Below are 16,069 nucleotides of genomic sequence, written 5' to 3' on the forward strand. Positions count from 1 at the left end.
GTAACTTGTTATAATGCCATATAATGACATTTTTGAGTCCCTTCTATTTATAAAAAATATAAAAAACGGTATTTTAACGTTTTCTACACTATAAAATTTGATCAAAAGCTTGTTTTGAGTCAAAGTAACTTGTTATAATGCCATATAATGACATTTTTGAGTCCCTTCTATTAAAATATTATGTTTTCCATTGATACTTTACGATAGAAAATGCAAATTTGTATAAATAAACACCAAATCACTGTAAAATCGCATAAAATAACATTTTGAGAAAAAAAGATGAAGAAAATTTTTGACCTTAAATATCTTATTTTTACGTCCCGTAGAAGCTATATACCAATTTTCAGACAAATCGGAGGTCCAAAATTTTTTTTTCCAAAATTGAGTGATTTGAGATGGAATGGCCCAAAGTTAAAGTTAAAATAATAAAAGTTAAAATAATAAAACAATACAACATTGATACATATATGAAACTGACAGGTACAAAATCATTAGTTACACGTTATTACAATATTGCTACACCATCACATTGAAAAATTTATACATATCACAATTTGCTTTAACAGCTTTCATTAGAAAAATGCAAACTATCAGCATAACAGTTGTTAGCCATTCGTGACACTCTAGGTATATAAGAACTAAGGCCAACATTGGTTCTCCTAAATGGCTGATGAAATACGTTAACTGATCTGGTGTTTCTAATTAAAACTGCTAACAACATTGTGAAAATCAGTGAAGGACAGTCAATCATGCTATTAATGAGTTTAAAAAATATTTTGAGATCTGCCTGATCCCTCTCCACTCTCAAAGTAGGCAGGGAAAATGTATCTTGTAATAATGCAAAATCATATGAAAACTCATTTACACGAGGTATATTGGATTTATGTGCTAGGTACCTAAGGAACTTCCTCTGCACCTGCTCAATTCTGTGAATGTGTGAAGTATAATGGGGGCTCCAAACTGAAGAACAATATTCCAACAAAGGCCTGACAAGACTACAGTACAGCAATCTAATAGCATTAATACTCCTAAAGTCATGTGTGCTTCTCTTAATGAATTCAAACACCCTAAGTGCTCTAGGAACTATGATGTCAATGTGATTGACAAAAGAGAGTGTGGAGTCCATTGTGACTCCAAGGTCCCTAATAGATGAGACTTGGGACAATGGTGTCCCTTTAATACTGTATTCAAAATTGATTTTATTAAGTTTTTTTAGTAAAAGTTATGGAGTTGCACTTAGTGATGTTTATATCCATGGCGTTGATCTCACACCACTCATCAAGCCTGGCCAGATCTGATAGAAGTTAAAGACAGTCCTCTGGGAAGGAAATTTTAAGGTAGCATTTCAGGTCATCTGCAAAACACAAGAATTCAGCAAATCTAAAACAGTCCGAAATATCATTGACAAATAATACAAATAATAAGGGTCCCAAGTGGGACTGTTGCGGTACTCCAGAGGGGTTGTGAATATTTTTGGGAATGGTTATATTGACTGATTTTAAATAATTATAATATAAAACTCTAGGTGACGAGTTCCATCCTGGGCATCAGGTAACTTGAAGACCATCACCGATATGAAATTCGTGCTCAGCGACCCCAAAACCCCCCGAGTAATGGATATTGACTGATTTTGAATGATTATAATATAAAACTCCAGGCGACGACTTCCACGCTGGGCATCAGGTACCTCGGAGACCATCGCCGTCATGGAATTCGTGCTCAGCGACCACCAAAACCCCCGGAGTAATGATTATTGACTGATTTTGAATGATTATAACAAGAAACTCTCGGCGACGAGTTCCACCATGGGAGACTATCGCCGTCATGAAATTCGTGCTCAGTGACCACCAAAACCCCCCGAATAATGGCTTTTGACTGATTTTGAATATAACATAAAACTTCAGGCGACGAGTTTGTAACGGTTCACGTTACGAAATTAGCTCTTTAATTATTTTTATAATTATTTTCCCTTTATCTCATTTAAATTCTCTAATTTTCTCGTAAAGGACTACTTACGTGACGTCCTACTTCGGTGATGGAACATACTATATACGCCACCTATCGAGCAATAGTCTTTCGTGTTCTGAGGTCGTCCTTGTGACAGACGAAAAGAACCTCAGCTTTGACTTTTGGTTGAAGATTCGGAGTGAGTGGCATGGGAAAAATTTAAGTCCAGTTTCGAGGTTAACGGTACCTCGTGGCAGTTAAAAATGTGAATTCCGAAATATGGATCACCAAACCCATTGAGGATTATTTGGGAGAAATAATTCTTCCAATGAGGTTTTCTGCATAAAATCATCGAGTCTCATGCAACTCACGGGAAAACTTAAAAATATCTCACAACACCGAGAGCCAACCATAAGTCACTGGAAGTATGTCATTGGGAACAAGCTTTTGAAGTGTTCCAGCTCCATTTTCATCTGGACACTTGGGCCTACAGGAGGCATCATTTGGCACCATCCTAGTGCTCATTTCCGAGGATGCAGCAGCAACCTCTTTAGGAGTCGTTTGGGTTTGTTTGGGAACAATCAGTGTGCTTTGAATAACGATTGGTTTTACATTTCAGACATTTGGTTTAATGCACTACGTTATTAATTTTTTTTTCAGATTTAGTTTAGCTTTGTTTTTTATATGACATATTTGTATATTAATATTTGGTTCCCAAACTATAGTATCTATGGTAAGTTACTTGTGTGCAGCAGGTAATCAGGCCTAGAGAATTAGGGTTTTATACTTTACTATTGGTTTGATATTTATTTTGTAATATTACTTGCTTGTTTCCCAAATATTTTATTGTTATTCACTTTATTCCATTTGTTCGGTTAATTTAGGTCATCGTTTCGGTATTTATCTTAATTCATTTCTATAACTTTTAGTCATTAATTTTGCTTAATTCATCATTGTATTTTCTCTTCAGCAGGCTTGTGCCTATTTATTTATATTAGTCATATTTTTCGGGTTTTAATTTAGTTGTACGTAGCAAGCGTACTATAACCATTTGGTAGAAATCTCATGTGAGTTGTACCCTATATGTAAGTAAGAGGTATGTAATTTTGTAACAGGTTACCTTATTGTAGTTATCTCAAATATAACTTTTGTATAACTTCTGTCATTTTAGAGTCACATGATATGCACTTTGTGTAACTCAGAGATTGTCAAAAATCTAGTAGTTATTTTTTTAATAAATTTTTATTTATTTTGCATATCATTTCTTATTTATTCCTTACATATTCCTTATATTTACATTTACTTACATATTTAATATATTTAATATTTGACAGCAGTGTAAGATACCTGGGAGAGTGATCGAAGATCATTTTCTTGGCGCCCATGATTTGTTAGTTTTATTTAATTGGTTCTTCTTTAGCAATTATTCATCTTCATTCATTTTCAGTACATTATTCTTATTTTATTATTTTACCTTTTAGTCATCATTACTATCTACTTAGAGCTACTCTTCTTCGACAGGCATGCAAACGAGCCGTATCCATCTTTGAGTGTCAAGTTGTTCTCTTGCATCTCTTGCTAGCCAACTCTATTTAGTTTGCTTCTGTTTCTTCATACTTCTACTTCTATCCCTTTTAATTCCCCTTTCCTTAACTTCATTATCATTATCATTATTCCTCCCATACAAGTACTACCACTGAAAAGTAGTATTTTCTATCTATCCTTAGTATTTTAGTTACTTCGGCTTCTCCAATGAGAAGCTTTTTCTATTCCCTTCATTTTTGTTCCAATAGGTCCCATCTAGTTAGTATCTTTTCCTTACTTCTGTTGGAGTTTATCACTCTCTTTACTTACACTCCAACAGAAGTTCTTCTATTTGTTACATTGGTCCACCCTGTGCACCAGGTACGTTGGAGTCCATTACCGAAATAAAATTCGTGTTCAACGGCCTCCAAAACCCTCGAGTATAAAAGTTGAACTCATTTCCGTCAGTATTTCCTGAGTTATAAATTTTTCATTTTTCATCTTTTCGAGATGCACTTTGAATGCATTTTTCTTATGGAAATTTTCATCTGCCGGAGGTCAATTTAGTTAACAAACTTTCCTGACACTATCCCGAATCCAATGCAAAAAGTTACACGACGATTCATCTTACTGCACAAAATTCCTATGTTTTGGGCTTTTTAGTGCTTCGTTGAATCGCCTATGTATATTAAAATATACGGAAAGCTATGAAAATGTCAACCGATATTATTTTGATTTTCTTGTAATTTAGTTTCTTGTGTTGGTAATTCATGTGTTGTACGCTAGGAGCGCTATATTGAAATGTACCTACTCTACTGTATCAACAGTCATCATTTCAGCTCCAAATGAAAAACGTTTTTGAAAATTTTGTTTTTTGGCCTATAATACATAGTAAAATTTGGCCTCATATTACATATGTATTACATATAGTAAAAATGAGTGTACTTATAATATATCTGTTACTACACCAGTTAATAGGGAAAAAAATCATCGATTTCACGTAAAAATGTTAAGCAGGGTTTTGAAGGTTTTAAGCGATAGATGAGGTATAAATGATGATAATTCCGTGAAGACGTACAGCTAATTTTTCTTCTTCTTTTTTTAAAACAGTTATGGAGAATGAAAAACTAAGTTTTTTTACTATAAAACGTTTCTTATCCATTTTAGAGAAAAATGTTTCAAATAAATATTGTAGACCTTAAAAAGTTCTTCAATTTGGTGTGACACATATTGCAATATATAAACAATTGAGCGAGATAATTGTAAAAAACTCTCATTTTTGCACTAATTGTTAAATATTAATAACTGTATTTTTTGCACAACGATATTTAATTTAACTACTTTAAATTATGCCAATTAATGGGTTATTTTAGTGAGCTAAATTTCAACCAGATCGACCAAATAGTTTATAAGTTATTCAATTTGTTTATCCCAGACAGCAATTGTTTAAACAACTGTTCTTGCCCTAACAGTGACTCTAGAGATATTTTACAAATCGCAATCGATTATTTGAGACTGTAGTTTTAAGATTTATTGAAAATGTTTTAAGATTTTATCAAAATTGTTGTTAAAAAAACCGCCTAAAAAAGACCCTACTTTTTAGGTTATAAACAATTAGAATAACTTTGACAATTTTTACGTTACACGCTCGTATGTAGGCTCACTGAAAAGCTGGTGAAAATATACACATTAAAATAATAAAGTGGATTTTATATGACTAATAGAAATCGAGTTAGAATTTTTTTTTTCAATAAATCATATTTCCATTTTTTATAAACATTAAGAGCTGAAAATTGAATAAGTTGTTTAAGAAAGTCTATATTTTACGATCCAGTTTATAGATTGCATATGAAGTAAAAAAAATAAAAAGTCATGACTCATTAAACTGATGGTACTCGTGAAACACCGCCAACAAATGTGAAGGTGAGAATAGCTTCGTTTTATTTTTTAGAATGGAATCCCAATTTGAAACATGTTGAAAAAATTTGCAGTTTAATTGCTATTACTTGCTTTAATTTTACAATAATTTCTCGTAAGGATTACTTATATTTTACTAATTAAAGAATATTATTTATATAAATATACAATAATAATTAGCTCAGGCCCAGAACATAAATTTGTTGAAAACACGATCTTATCCATAAAACAAAAAATATTTTTAGCAGTTAGTAAAAATAAAAAGCAATTGATTCAACTTTTATGTGCAGAGCTCAACAAATCTGGGTACCGAACTAAAGTAGCAGATGAAGATGCAGACGTATTAATAGTGCAGACAGCTCTTCACGAACATACATATGAAACTAACAAGACCATTGTAATAATTGGTAATGATACTGATATACTCATAATATTGACGCAACTCTCTGCTCCGGACAATAACATATATTTTGAAAAAAAAGGCGCAAAAGGAAAATCTATCTATTATAGTTGTAATAGTTTTAAACATTTTCATCTAAGAAAATACGTTCGGTTCTTATATATTTTTACTGAGTGTGATACAACTTCCTCTTTTTTAATCAAGGAAGATTCAAATTATTAACTGCATCGTCAGAAATTGTAGATCTGATAAATATTTTTTATGACGAGAATGCTAACAAGGAGGACATCATGAAAAACGGATGTGATATCATTGTTGCTTTGTATTCTGCTGCAATTGATGTTACATATAAAAAAATAATAACATATTGGCATTAAATTAGTTACGTTTTTTACAATTTATAAGAAATACAGGGAAAAAATCTTTTAAATTGGAAAATTTGCCCCCAACAGAAGGTGCAGGTTATCAGCATGTACTTCGCGTTTAACACTGGTTAGGTAAAAAACTGGATGCTACCCAGTATGGATGGAAAAAAACTGATACGGGTTTTGAACCTATTTACACCTTAGATTGTTTGATACCTAAAGAGATATTAAAACAAATTACATGTAAATGTTCAACGGGTTGCAAAAGTACAAGATGTGGCTGTAAAAAATATGGTATAAATTGTACGGATCTTTTTACAAACTGTGCAGTGGAAGAAGAGGAGAAAAAATGTTGTAATCGCGCTGCAGTGGTTCTTGACGATGTCGAGTCAGACTTTGTAGAGGATAAACTGTATCTTGCCGAGAAGCGATTTAGAAGTTATAGACGTTCACTACAATAATCAAATTAAAATTCATAAACAATGTTTTACTTTTTTATTTTTATAATTAATTATATGAATTTATTAAAATATATATATTACTATCAAAACAAATATACGAATTTTATTCTAATTATTGAACTTAACATACATCATTAAATAATAGTGCAAACATATTACATATTTATACTTATTAGATGCCTATCTAAACAAATATTAATATTCAATTCAAAAACAAAATAAAACAAAAATTAGTTTTTTAAAAACTATTAAGGACTTTTAAATACTTTTTAATTATTTCAAATAAAAAAAAATAAATAATGTATTGTACTAATTTATAATTATTTTATATTTATATAAAAAATATACTTTAATTAATAATTTAAATAATTTTTAAGGAACACTTGTAGAGTTCAATAACTTTTATAATAAAATTCAATTAATTGATTTTCACGGGATTTTCCAATTGTGCAAGGTGAAATTTACACAATTTTTAGTATTTTCTTGAGCTACTCCAGTTAAAAAAGAAGGTTGTGCATGCTATGGAAGGTGATAATATATTGCAGTTTTTTCCCAAAAAAGGAAGCGAAGCTTGAACAATTCCCACCTTCACTTTCGTTGGAGGTGTTTCACGAGTACCATCAGTTTAACAGGTCATAAGTTTTTATTATTTCACTGCATATGCAATCTATAAACTGGATCGTAAAATACAGATGTTTATAAACAATGCAAAATTTGATTTATAAAAAAAATACTGACTTGATTCCTATTTGTCATATAAAATTATTTTTTCTTTTTTAATATGTATTTTTTCACCAGCTTTTCAGTGAGCCTACATGCAAGCGTGTGACATAAAAACTGTCAAAGTTATTCAAATTGTTTATAACCTAGAAAGTAGGGTCTTTTTCAAACGAGTTTTTTAATAACAATTTTAATAAAATGTTAATTTTTTCTTAATGCATCTTAAAAGTAGACTCTCGGATAATTGATTGCGATTTGCTAAATATCTCTAGATTCACTGTTAGGGCAAGAACAGTTGTATAAACAATTGCTCTCTGGGATAAACAAATTGAATAACTTATAAACTATTTGGTCAATCTGGTTGAAATTTAGTGCACTTAAAGAAACCATTAAATGGCATAATTTAAAGTAGTTAAATTATATATCATTATGTAAAAAGTAAAGTTATTAATATTTAAAAATTAGTGCAAAAATGAGAGTTGTTTGCAATTATCTAGGTCAATTGTTTATGTATATTAATATGAGTACTATCAAATTCAAGAACTTTTTAAGATCTACAACACTTATTTAAAACATTTTTCTCTAAAATTTACAAGAAACGCTTTATAGTCAAAAAACTGAGATTGTCATTATTTGTACCTGTTTAAAAAAAAGAAGAAGAAAAATTAGCTGTACGTCTTCACGGAATTATCATCATTTATCTCTTATGTACCGTTTAGCACCTTCAAAACCCTGCTTAACATTTTTTCATGTTTTTTTCCCTATTAACTGGGGTATACGGTAAGTATCATTAATTGGAAATTATTAATTACCGGTTACTATTAATACAAACCGAATAGCTAGGTGAAAGTAATAAATATGCCAGAATTAATCACATCGTCCGGTCATTATTAATAAATCCCGGATTAAAACGGTAAATGTGATAAATTGCAATACAGTTAAGTGCGTAGAAGCTTGCGGAGTGTAGGGAGGTTTATTAGTCACTGTAACATACCCAAGTTAAATACTTCGCATAGCGCATACCACAGTGTTAGCCGTTAGCCAATCTGTAGTCGGAAAGCGGTCACTGTGTAATACACTATTTAATGTATTAAATACGGAAGGCTAAAGTAGGATTAAAGACATCCTTACCTCCTGGTAATTTATCCGAAATCAGAAGAACACAATAGCAGATCAATCTGATGACGCTGATGATGGAGCAAAGCACCCTGGTGATATGGAACTCAACAGTTCAACCGAGGATTCCCAGATATGCGAATATTGAAGATACAGGTAACACTAACAGTCTAATCGAACGTAATGCGTGTGTGATAATTGCTGTCAATGAGGAAGACAATGCCACTATTGGCGTTAAAGAAAATGAGGGAAACGAAGAACATAGCACTGCAATTGACAAAACTTCAAAAGAAAATTCAGAAGACTCGGCATCTTGCTAAACAATCACTTTTAAAAGAATCTGACAGAATGTTAAAGCATTCTAATAATAGTTGATAGAGCTAAAGCCGATAGCCGAAACATTATTGCCAATATTATTTCTGTTATAGATGAAAAGCTATACAAGCTAGGCAATAAGAATGGTATTTTAAACCAACTTCATGCAAGAAACTAATTTACCACCTGCAAGGAAACACTCATTTCAGTCAATGAAGCGCCTGATACTAGGGAGTTTTTGTGCACACAAATACGTAAACGTAACGCATCTTTTTGACATATACGCTTGCGCATTAATGGTTGAACTCCCGTATCGCGATACGTATTACCTAAGGTTACGGGCTGGTACGTTAGGTTCATACGCATCCCTATCGAGCCGAAAGTCACCGAATGCACACGAGGATCTTGCCCGATTACCTACCAAATGAACATTTCATCAGCGTACTATCCGTTTATAAACATTTTAAGGTTATATTGGTTATTTAGTCTATTTGAGTAAAATTATTATGTTTGTAATTGGAAATTGGAACTTCATAATAGATTTAAAATTTTATTGTTTTTAAGTTGTCTATTAATAAAGCAAAACAAACAAATCTTGTATTAATTTAAGAAATACAGTGATCACCACAATTAATAACTAGATAAACAAATGACCTAGTTTCAGTAAAATTTTCAAATAAATATTACCACACTATTTACATTATACCTACTGGAATTCTGATGTAGGTATACAATAATTTACAACTAAAAAGTAGGTATAAACAAAAATAAAAAAATTTTAACCTAAGGAAAAATAATATTTTTATATTTAAATAGAAGCAATTAAAACCATACAATTTCATTATTCATTTATCTTTTTTTACATTTGTATATTAATTGTATATTGTGTGAACATTGTTTTATTTTTTTGAATGTCAACGGAATTTAGAAGTGACTTTACGATTTGCTTTACGTTACGTTAAGGCAGTTACAAAAACTACCTATTTTAATATTCATCCTCTACGACACGTTAGTTGCTTTACGTATACGGAGATGCGTACGTTACGTAGCAACAAAAACTCCCTACTGTCTCATTGGATGCGTTCGTAGAGATTCGAATTTAGGCAGTCAAGGATTCCGCCACTGCAATTAGTGGTCAATGCAATTAAAAATGCTGCAAACGCAAAAAATTAAGCGTTTTTTGTAATTCTAAGGGCCACAACAGCCTTAAATATAAAAACAAGTAATTATAGTATAGTATCTTTAAGTGTAATGCGTGTGTATGAGTTTGTTTTTACTTATAAGGTGTCTAGTTGAGTTTTTTTTATTGATAAATTCTGTTTAAGTGTTTAACCTTATTATTAAATTTCATAAATAAACAATAGTCAACGCTCAAAATGCGTTTTTATTACATTAACCATTAACCAGAATTGTTAGGAAAGTCTTAATAATAACCGGTAAATCTAATTATAAAGGCATTATTAATCACATTAACCAGCTGCTACGGTTATTATTAATATTTACCGGTAATTATTAATACAGACCGGATTTATCACATCAACCGTAACATATCTACTATAATTATAGTTTGGTAACCTTGTCTTGAGGGGTTTTCAACCCACAGGTCGAAAAATATCGCTGTAAGGACCACATATCGGCGGTAAATTTAATTTTCGAACATGACCTACATTTAAATTGTCTTTAAATGCAAAAATTAAAATTTTAAGTAAAAAAGTGTATCAGGGTTTTGACTTAATATATTTTGATTAATAACAATAACATATTTTTTTAACCTTTATTATATTGGAAATATTATATTGTGATAATATTGACTGATAATATTATAATATATAATATATTTGGAAATTTCTTGGTCAACCATGGATGCGACGACAAATTTAACCTTGAGGTATAATCATCAAGCTTCGCACTCTTTATTTCGTATTATAACGGTATTATAAAGCAGACGATACTCATGTGCAGTTAGTTTTCAAGACAGTTAAAATTTTTAAAAATGCTTGTGCACAAACTAAGATTGATAACAGTGATTTTTGGTTTTCTAACAGTTACTAAGGATGCTGATGCATACAAGGTTGGTATATATTGGTATTTATTTCATTGAGAATTTCAATGTTAATTCAGGGTCAATAACATCTGATTGTTAGATATAGGAGTTATTAATATCAGAGCCGTGCGGTACATCTTTTCAATATGATGCAAGTCTTCGAAATGCCGCCCTTTAAGTGTTATTGAAATTTAACTTTTATTTTTATTAAAAATGAAACGACACAAACAAAATGAACGAAAACTTTTATTAAACAAAAATACCTTAAATTAAATGAAATATGTATTAACATTAAATAACATTTACAAAAATTACAATTTTGCCCGTCAGACTTTAATTTTGGCAAACTGTCAATCCGATTGGTGTAGTCTAAAGTAGCAGCTAGAGCTAGTGAGGACTCTTGAAATGAATGCTAATTTTTTTAGTTTTGTTTGTCTTATGGAGCTTCGTAAAGAGTATTTAATAATTTTTAATTTTAAAAAACTTCTTTCCCCACCAGCTACCGAGACAGGCAGTGTTAATAAAAATTTTTTATTGAATTAATATTTTTATTAACTTTTCTAAATAAAAATTAATATTTTTCTAGTGTTTTATCATATATTTCCCTCCATTTAAAAATATGTAAAAATTTATAGAAGCGAAAATCGGCCAATCAAAGAATTAATGGCAATTGGCAATGTCTAAAATATAGATGAAACCATTTATTTTAAATTTATCTTCCTCTGTTAAGAACTCATCTACAGATTTTTCGTAATCAAATTGGAGCATTTTTCTCGTGGCTCGAATTTCATTTTCAGCTGGAAATTCGAAGTTATATCAAGATTTTCTGCAATTTCATTAGCAGTCAATTTTCATTTGGTCATAGCCAGATTGTCTGTAACTTTTCATTTTTTCTCTAGTTGCTGACAGCAATTTTACACAATCTGACAAATTTATACACCGAGAGAACAGTTTCTTTTCTCCTAAAACACTGATTTCTTTGAGCTATCTTTCTTAAAAGTTACCATATCATATTAACTTAAACATACCGCTTCACATATAAAGAAACGAGTTTTTTAAACACATCTCAATAATTTCTTACAGATAATTTCTTCAATAGGTACTAAGTAATGCATTAAAAGTTACATTTTAATTTTCTTATTCCTAAAGTTTCTGTTTCTTAAATTGAAAACTACACATATTTTGCAGTATAAGAAATATATGTTAAGTTAATCCATATTTATATTTGTGAACAAGAAATTTTCTTGCAATCAAATAAATATTTTAGACCACAAGAAATAATTCTTCAGAAATACCCTCTGTAGTAACTGTGGTTATTAAATAAAAACTTTATCATTAATGCTGAAATGCTACTTGCAAAGAGATTTTCTTCCACAAAAGAATTGCGCAGTAACCATTATTCAGTATTTGTGATTTAATCTCAGTGTTTGGCAAGATAAGATGGCGTGCATGGCATTAGTTCATTTTCATACATGGATTTTGAATTTGTTATTTGTTGGTTTTCTTTAAACTCTAAGGGATAGTTTGAAGGTACGTACATAGGTATATAAACGTAAATTGATTAATTTAAGATGTAATAATAATATTGTTGCATATCTGAATATGTAGTTCTAAAAGAAACATAATAGTATATTTTTATGCATTTTAGATATCTATAATGATGGACAACTCTGAAATAAAGGATCTTATTCTAACTGGGAAATAAGCCACAATTTAACTTAAAAAATGATTTCATTGACGTCTCGACTTCCACCTCGGAGAGAATAATATAATATAAAGCTTCAGAACAATATTGAAAGGAGCTATTAACCAACTAGGGGCTTCCATATATGGTAGAACTGTATACAGGTAAGTTCTTTTATAAAGATGTGTATACTTATGTATAAACTATAATATGTTTCTTGAATGTATCGTCTTCTATGTACAATCCTACAATTCAAGGTTATATCAAACATGGCGTGTGCTTTATTTGTCATAAAGAAATATTAGTTAGTCTAAAAGAAACATCTTAACGGTTAAGCACTTTTATTGCCGAAAACCGTGAATTAGTTATTATGTATTAAATGACTTAAGATATAACCTAATAATACTTTCCCGTAATAAAATTTCTTAATGATTAGGTTTGCTGTATCTTTTGGATTATATAAATAAATAAAATTACAATATATGTCTGCTTCAATGTTTTACATTGGTTGTATTTTTCTTCTTGTTTTAGCTAAACAATGTCTATTGTGTGTTGTGTGACTTAATATTATACAGATAAATAATTAGTATTTCATATACAAAAAGAAAAAAATTAACAAAGATGTTAGGATAAATAAAGCCATGTTTGAACTAAATATGATCGATTATTATTTATTGAAATGCCAAGAAATGGTTTTGGATTGTAGACTGTTTTAATGATACCTACCGTTCTTATACCAAAAATTAATAATTTTTATATGGGTCCGTGTATTTTTTTGGATTTCCTTTTGTCAAAATAAGTATGTATTTATATCCTTATAAATTTTTTTTATTAAAATAAGTTTACTCTTTCTACATAACGGTTTTTTTAGGTAATTACTGATATACAAAGTGCTATTAACCAAAAGAAGGAAAAATTAAGGAAGTTGGATTTGCATCACCATCCTTTTATTATTGTATAGAAGGCAGTGGCTTAAGAGTGGATAAATTATTTGTATGTATTAATATCTAACGTTTTATATACTGTTTTTATTATCTAATAAAGAATAATTTTACCTTAACATAATGATTTATTTCGCCGTATGTAATATCACTTTATTTTTAAGAAATGTAACTTAATTCTAAATATACAATTATATCTGCGAAATATATTTCTTAACATTAAATACATTAATTAATAATGGTAAGATAACAATATTCCTTACTAAGAAATATTATTGCTCAGAAATAAGAGTTTTGTAATCCCAAGAAAATATATTCTTATGACAAGTATAATTTCTTTCTGACAAATGGTTTGCCGTTTGCAAGAAAGTGATAGTTCAATCATGTTTAAGATATATTTCTTTGGGTATATTAAAATTTATTGGAAATATTTTAGAAAATTATATCTTACATACAAAGATATATTTCTTAGGCAATATGTTAAGTCGATCTTTCTTGAATATTAATATAGTTTCTTTATGTCAAGAATTTTTTTCTCTCGGTGTAGTTACATGTTGCAACATCTTTATACTACATCGCTTTTCCATGACTTTTCTTCCAAATTTGCCAAAATAAATCCTGTTAAACCTTAACCGGTTGAATTACTAGCTTCCAATAAAAAACAGTAAAAAATTCCTCGATCATTTATTCTTACTAGAATTAAAAGCGACAACTCTTATCGTCAATGAGAGCTGTTTAATATGACTTACGTCTGGGGTACAATCGGCGATTATCGAAAAATATTTAGCGATGTTTGCTATTTCGACAATTTTGTTTATAATAACATTACCCAATATCAATTCATCTTGCCTACTGTTGCTTAAATAAGTCACAAACCACTTATCAGACTGTCGTTAAACTCTACTGATATGTTCTAACTTTAAAAAGTTTCCATTATTAGGTTGACACAAATGATCAGTTTTTTGTTCCACGAAAAGCTAAATATTGTGAGGCCAAAAGTCTAATTATTTTCACAACTTCTTTCCAATCTTGAATTATCCATTATTAAATTAAATTTTACTGATTATGCCGCCCCCTTGTGATGCCGCCTGATGCGACTGCCTCACCGGCACCGCATCATAACCCGGCACGGCCCTGATTAATATCTTTTCGAGTTGTTAGGTCAGTGTATAGAATTGAAATAATTGTAACATACCAAACAACAATTTTTTTTCAAAATTGCGAATAATCGTGTCGGCTATGATTAGGGGTGCCCTCGACGGAACGGGTGTTTAAATAATAACGGTTATTTTATAAATTTAGGATGTACTAAAAATTTAGATAATTTATAACGCTCATTACACTACTAGGACAGATTTTATTTTAAACAATACTTTTATACAATGTGGCACAGCCTACTAACAACTAGGTATATTTAAGTAGGTATATACTATATACCTCAGTCAAGGAAGAACAACTACAGTAAAACCTCGATATAACGGACTAATTAGGGGGACGGAGTGTCGGTTAAAGCTGAAAGTCAGTTATATAAAAATAATTTTAAAACAAATCAAAAATCTTTTTTTTTAATATGTACCTACACTATATTGATATAAATAAAAAATACAAAACAAAAATGTCTTCTACGCTAGACTTCACTTCCATTCATCTTTATTTTTAGGTTCAGTCATTAATGATATACCCAGCGTCACATTTATCATTGGAAAACATCTTCCTTAGCTACTTTTTCTTCGATATTATAATATGTATTGTCCTATAGAAATCAGGAACTTCCAATCTTTTTAAATCCATGTTTGCTCTTGCCCATCAAACAAATTCTTCCAACCATTTTTTAATGCTCGAGCCGTTTGTAGTAGCTGTGCAGTGTTTTGTGGATTTATCCTGGTGAGCTCTGGTTCTTCGTTTAAGCAATTCTCACAAATGCTCTATAGCAGCGTTTCCAAACCGGTGGGTCGCGACCCACTAGTGGGTCGCGACCCACTAGTGGGTCGCGGACAGATTTCAGGTGGGTCGGGGCGTGGCTCTTACAGTAGCTGAGTGACGTACAGAGTACAGAATAACGTATCATCATGGGTGAGGGATGGGTCGCGAATATGAAAAACATCAGAAGGTGGGTCGCCAGACATAAAAGGTTGGGAACCACTGCTCTATAGGGTTAAGGTCGGCTGAGCAAGCAGGCCACCCAAAACTAATGATATATTCTGTTTAACGAAGTCTCTAGGCACTCTGCTGGTATGTAAAGGTTCATTACCACGTTCCTCTGTTTGAGACATTCCTTGCTCCAGAGCAATAATATTTCCTCTTGTCAAGTCTGTTAACCCTACATAATAAATGTGTATTTTGTTTTTTAAATCAAACGTTATTTTATTTATTTTCGTTTAATTTACAAATAAAGTAAATAATATATAACGGATCTAGCTGTGTTATCTGATTGTTTTATGGGCTTGTTTATTTTGAATAAAAATCTTTATTCTCTGCAACAATAACAAGTTTTTCCAAAAGAAATAAATATTGGTTTTAAATACAAGGTAATTGCGTATAAGTTTCGTTTTGTGCATACAGTATACAGATTGACTGAAGTGACGTTGCGAAGTATAGCTTCACAAGAGGAGAATCAAACATCATCATCATTCAG

General features: G+C 30.7%; 1 protein-coding gene across 1 annotated transcript in view; it reads left to right on the top strand.

The window, feature by feature from the left end:
- The first annotated feature begins 10,654 nt into the window (after positions 1–10,654).
- The window catches only part of LOC114347151 (UDP-glycosyltransferase UGT5), a 31,510-nt gene continuing 26,095 nt past the window's right edge, over positions 10,655–16,069 (top strand). Inside the window, exon 1 of the mRNA XM_028297891.2 lies at positions 10,655–10,836. Within this exon, the coding sequence (XP_028153692.2) occupies positions 10,759–10,836 (78 nt within the window). The 5' untranslated portion in view covers positions 10,655–10,758. The remainder of the gene's footprint in view (positions 10,837–16,069) is intronic.

This window comes from Diabrotica virgifera, chromosome 4, assembly GCF_917563875.1.
Source record: "Diabrotica virgifera virgifera chromosome 4, PGI_DIABVI_V3a".
Lineage (NCBI taxonomy): Eukaryota > Metazoa > Arthropoda > Insecta > Coleoptera > Chrysomelidae > Diabrotica > Diabrotica virgifera.